Here is a 6,000-nt window from a genome sequence, read left to right on the forward strand (position 1 = left end):
CAATAGTTCTTTCATCCAAGTTGGAAGGTCGATGTTCAAATCCTTTGGGATTTGAGTGCATTGAAAATTAAATACAGTGCTGAATTGTCAGTGATGCAGCTGTACAATGGAATGTTAGATGAAGATCATATGTGCCCAGATATGATCGATAGTGTTATTTCAGAAGCAACATCTCCACTGATATCTTTACATAAAATTTGTTTCAGGGAAATAGCATAACTGGTTGATTTCAATGTTCACTATCTATATGACCCCCATATTGGATGTCTTCTTGCCCTACTTCATCTAAGCATTTCTATGTAAACTTTTATTCCCTTCACCCTTCTGGTACACTCATTCAGCAGCCTTATAAAGGCATTTATACTACTTGCCTGAAGTACCCCATATGGTACAAAGCTCTGCATTCCATATTTATACACCAAACAACAACACAAAAAAAAAGATTATTGGTTTATAATACCTTGCTGTGTGCAAACTGGCTGGCCTGCTTACCTAGAAACAGTGATTGCACTTCAAAGAGTTATCCGCAGATTGCCTAATTTTCTGAGTCTCCTGAGGATGCGTGCAAAAGGGATTTTAGAAATGGAAAGAAAAATTCTGAAGAAGGGTCATTGGAGCTGAAACATTAAATCTGATTTCTCTCCAAAGATGCTGCGAGACCTGCTGAGTTTCTTCAATTTCTGTTTTTGTTTTACAAATGGAAGATGATTTTTTTTCTTTGTTTCTCTTGATTATTGAATTTCAATTTTTTTTGCACTTGCCTTTTGGTTTCTGAAAAGTTGCACAAGCTTATTTTGTACATGTTATTTGAAATTGGGAATGAAATGCTCATACCTGTATAACGTGTCAGTGCACAGACATAGGATTAATAAAATAATTTGAGGTACTGAGTTACTAGTTTACTTTTTTACTAGAATCCCAGGAAAGTATTTACACCAACAATCTAACTCTGGTAGCTATGAGGAAATGTAGACTGCACGTTATCAACTATTGTCAGGTGAAATTTCTTTCTTGAACTGAAAAGATTGTCTTTCAAATTTAGTTCCACCAATTTCACTAACTTTACTAATTCCAAGATCAGTGTTACATTTTACTACACTGACATGGTGTACAAATACCTTTTGCCTTAACTGGTCCTTGGTGGTATTCGTGTTCCCGACAGCCCCTTCCCATTCTCCTTTGCCTAACACTCCAAATATAATCTTCTAATCCTTCCTTTCTCAAGTGCTTATCTGACTTCCTCTTAAATGCAACTGTGCTTTTTACCTCAATTTGTTTTTGTGGTAATGAGTTCCACATCCTATCTGCTGTGTGCCTTTGTTTCAGAATGTTGCTCCAGTTTCCCTCGTGAATTTGTTAGTGACTATCTTATAGCATTTACTCCAAGGTTTACTCCAAGTAGAAACACTTTTATCTCAAACTCCTTCATTATCTATTGTTACAACACAATGACAGATAGCTAAACCAAATTTTACCTCTGCATTTGCAACACTGTAAAATTAAAATTTTCAAATGATCTCAAAATTTATCTCAATGGTTCCAAATCAGGCTTTTGAATAACAATCTCAGACAAAGTTGTTTAACGGTCTGTGCTTTAAACCCAAAGGCCTTTGCCTTCAGCTCCATTCACAAAAAAGAGGATAGATAAACAAATGCAGTTAAGGGATAAATAATACAAAATAACAAAACTGGCCAGGTTACTTAAGTTGTTTTTGTGATACATTGTTTCACTCACATAGATGATGGCTTCTTGGTTGATTTTCTGAAGATGTCGATCAGGGTCATCTTTACAGTTCACTCAGATACACACAGTTAAAAATCACACAACACCAGGTTATAGTCCAACAGGTTTAATTGGAAGCACACGAGCTTTCGGAGCAACAGTAATTCTTGAAACTTGGTTCTCTATTCTCTGAGCTTCCAAGAATTGATAAGGGTTAGCTTTCAAATCTTCAAGCTGTAGCAGCAACAACCTGATTTTTTTTCACAGAAAACACAGTCTAAAACTGAATTCAAACTTTGACCAATCCCTGACGCGCGCACACTGTTTATTCCAAAATATCCCAATTACCATTCAACTGCCAATCTAGTTGACTATATGGTCTTTTCCGGACTTGTTGGTCCCAGTTCCCAGGTACTGACCTTGTTAGTAACCAATTTCTGTTAACTGTTTAAATATAATGCTTTCCTTGGTGTTGAAGTGTCTGCAGAACATTTTGGTTTAATAGTAAACTTAGAGTTAGAAATAGGCAGACTTTGTGACAGCATGAATGTGGTCAAAAACTCAACTCAGATTTGACACCATGATTACCACAGACTGGTTTGGTCAGTTTATCATGCAAAATAGCATTGTTTTCAGTCCTTGCTTCATTTCCTACTGCATCTTTCTCCTTGGTAACAGTATGAGATTAAACCAAATAATTGTTTATTTCCACCACTGTAACTTTAGCCCTACTGCATTCCTCATTTTTTGCCTTAATTGCATCTAGAAAATTCTCTGTACACTTGTAAAGTCAAACAAACAGCTGACTGTTCTCTCACATTCTAACCTCCATAAACTTGAATTCATCTAAAACTCTGCTGCCCTAATCTTAACTTGCACTAAGTCCCATTACATTCCATTCTTGTACTTCTCGACTTACTTTAGCTTCCAGTCAAGCAAAGTCCTAGTTTACTACATTATTGCCCTTAGTTTAGTATCTTCCATGGCTTTCTATCTTTGTAATCTCCTTCAGCCTCACAGCCCTCTTCAATATCTCCAATCACCTAATTCTTGCTTCTTGAACATTTCTAATTTTAATCATGCCACCATTAGTGGCAATGTCTTTGGTTTCGTATGGTTTTGAATTCCTTCCCAATGGCTTTTTGCCTCTCTACCTTGCTTTTCTCAGTTAAAACACTGTAATATCTACCTCTGGCCAAACTTCAATCAACATTTCCTAATTTGACTTAATATTTTGTTTTTATCTTGCTCGTGTGAAGTAGCTTGACACCTTTTGTTATATTAAAGGTACTTTATAAATCCTCGTTAACGCTCTCAGCCTCTTTTTCCAGAAAAAAAAGGCTTCAGCCTTCTCTCATCTCTATCCTCTCAGATCTGGTATCATCCCTGCAGCTTTTGCATCTTTTCCAATTCTGCATCCTTTTTTATAACATGAAGACCAGAACTACTAAGAATGTCTCTTAAATCTATTTCCTCTTGACTGGCTGGCTGCACAAAGTGTGAGATGGCTGCTGTGCAAAGGCACTCAACATTGATCATAGAATTTGAATTGAGCATCAGAACTGACCCAAAGTGCTGAACAGCCAATAAAGATTTCTAAGTGTGGTCTCTGCTGTGGTGTAGAAAATATGCTATGTTTACCAAAGTACATTTGAACACAATTTGTACAAAGCGCATAATTCCTGATTTACCAAAATTCACTCAAATTGTATGTGGTGAAACTCATGTTGTTGAAAACGTTAACAAAATGATACTGCTTAAATTAAAGTTTATATCATTGTTACCAACCAGCTTAAATCTTCTCCTGCACAAACATTGATCCACTTCATTAATTCATGCTGTACATGAGTTAATGGAGGAGGAATTATTTAAAATAATGATTTTGTGAAATAAAACTTGTCTTCATACTTTCAAAACTGACTTGAATTTTTTTACCTGATTACTGCAGTTTTGTTAATCTCCGCTGCTATAAACACAGATGGATTGAGATTCATTTACCTAATAAATTGTAGTGATGGATTGTGTGAATGGTTAGTAAATGCTCAATGATTCTTCATTTAAATTTATTCAGAATCTCTCTTCCTGTAGGAGAGCCGCCTGAACCGATTTTCTGATGCAAATCAATTTAAAACTCGCCTTCAGACAGTTTTGGCAAGTAATCACTGTCTGAGCTGGAATGTGTTTAGCAAGGTTCCCAATTTTGTAGTGGCTCATTATGCAGGAAAGGTTAATTACCAGATTGAGGGAATGATGGAAAAGAATAAGGTAAGAAAAATTGAACACTTCGAAGACATTCACTAAGACTGAGTTAATGAAGTATGATGGTTTTCACACGCCATTATTATTGCACTGAAATGTCAGCCTATATTATATGAACAAAGTTCCTGTTTGGGCCTTGAACCCCACTGCCTTTTCACTTAAAATAGTGCCAGATGAATGTAATATTTGTCTTATCTTGGCTATTTTCTTTAGTAGTTCACCTAAACCATGCTTACACTGAGTTTTAAAACAAATATGTTGTGTGACAATAGTTGGGAATGATTTCCCTGGTTCACTAATCTTTTTCATCGAGGCCACTACAGGGAAGTGATGAGCAAAAGTGAGGGACTTATCCATTGTGAGGAGAACATAGAGTAGTATCTGTTAATATTATTCAATCTGTTTTGGTTTATAGTAATTGTGTGGTTGAAGGGACAGAGAAAGAATTCACTTTTACTTGTATTCAGCAAATTACTGGATTTGTTATATTTAGTAGATGATATGATACTTAACCTTTGATAGCTGAGGCATACAATACAAGAGTAAAGTGATAATGCTGGAACTATGTAAAATGCTAATTAGGCCACAACTGGTATATTGCTTGAAGTACTGGTGACCACATGTTAGAAAATATATTGCTGTCCTAGAGAGCACGCAAAGGAGATTTATCAGAATGCTGCTTGGGCTGAAGGGTCAGAGCTCTGAGGGAAGTTTGGATATACTTCAGTTGTTATGAGGGGCATCGGTAGGGTGGATAGAAGGCCCTTTATCGATAAGTGGGGAGGTCAATAAACAGGAGGTGTGGATTTAGGGTAAGAGAACAGTTGAGAATGTATTTCATTCAGAGAGTGGTCAGAGTCTGGAACTTATTGACTGAAAGACTGGTTGAATCAGAAATTCTTTTAATATTTTAGATCCTCAGTTGTAGGAGCAGATGTACGCCATTCAGCCCATCAAGTCTGCACTGACATTCAAGGAAATCATGGTTGATCTGTTGTTTGTCAACTACATTTTTCTGCCTTTTCCCCATAATTCTCGATTCCTTTAATTATTAAAAACGTGTCTGTCTCAGCCCTGAATATATACTTAACCACACAGCCTCGACATTGCTCTGATTCACAACTGCCTGAGAGAAGAAATTCCTCCTCATCTCTGTCTTTAAAGGGTCAGTATTTAGATATTTACTTGCTCCAGTGGCTTCCAGCTAAAAGAGTCATAGAGATGTATAGCACGGAAACAGGCCCTTTGGTCCAACCCGTCCATGCCAACTATATCCCAACCCAATCTAGTTCCACCTGCCAGCACCCGGCCATGTCCTTCCTATTCATATACCCACCCAAATGCCTCTTAAATGTTGCAATTGTACCAGCCTCTACCACTTCCTCTGGCAGCTCATTCCACTCTGTGTGAAAAAGTTGCCCCTTAGGTCTCTTTTATATCTTGCCCCCCTCAGTCTAAACCTATGCCCTCTAGTTCTGGACTCCCCAACCCAGGGATAAGACTGTCTATTTACCCTATCCATGCCCCTCATGATTTTTTAAACCTCTATAAGGTCAACCCTCAGCCTCTGAAGCTCCAGTGAAAACAGTCCCACCCTGTTCAGCCTCTCCCTATAGCTCAAATCCTCCAACCTTGGCAGCATTCTTGTAAATCTTTTCTGAACTCTTTCAAGTTTCACAACTTCTTTGCGATAGGAAGGAGACCAGAATTGCACGCAATATTCCAACAGTGGCCTAACCAATGTCCTGTACAGCTGCAATATGACCTCCCAACTCCTGTACTCACTACTCTGACCAATAAAAGAAAGCATACCAAACGCCTTCTTCACTATCCTATCTACCTGCGACTCCACTTTCAAGGAGCTATGAACCTGCACTCCATGATCTCTTTTTTCAGCAACACTCCCTAGGATCTTGCCATTAAGTGTATAAGTCCTGCTAAGGTTTGCTTTCCCAAACTGCAGCACCTCACATTTATCTGAATTAAACTCCATCTGCCACTTCTCAGCCCATTGGCCC

General features: G+C 37.8%; 1 protein-coding gene across 2 annotated transcripts in view; it reads left to right on the forward strand.

Annotated features, from left to right (window-relative positions):
• Window positions 1–6,000, forward strand: part of LOC122564067 (unconventional myosin-XIX) — a 62,318-nt gene that overhangs the window by 38,798 nt on the left and 17,520 nt on the right. For both annotated transcript variants that reach the window (XM_043718561.1, XM_043718562.1), the window contains exon 15: window positions 3,812–3,988. In XM_043718561.1, the coding sequence (XP_043574496.1) occupies window positions 3,812–3,988 (177 nt within the window). The remainder of the gene's footprint in view (window positions 1–3,811; window positions 3,989–6,000) is intronic.

The sequence above is a fragment of the Chiloscyllium plagiosum genome, chromosome 28 (genome assembly GCF_004010195.1).
Source record: "Chiloscyllium plagiosum isolate BGI_BamShark_2017 chromosome 28, ASM401019v2, whole genome shotgun sequence".
NCBI lineage: Eukaryota > Metazoa > Chordata > Chondrichthyes > Orectolobiformes > Hemiscylliidae > Chiloscyllium > Chiloscyllium plagiosum.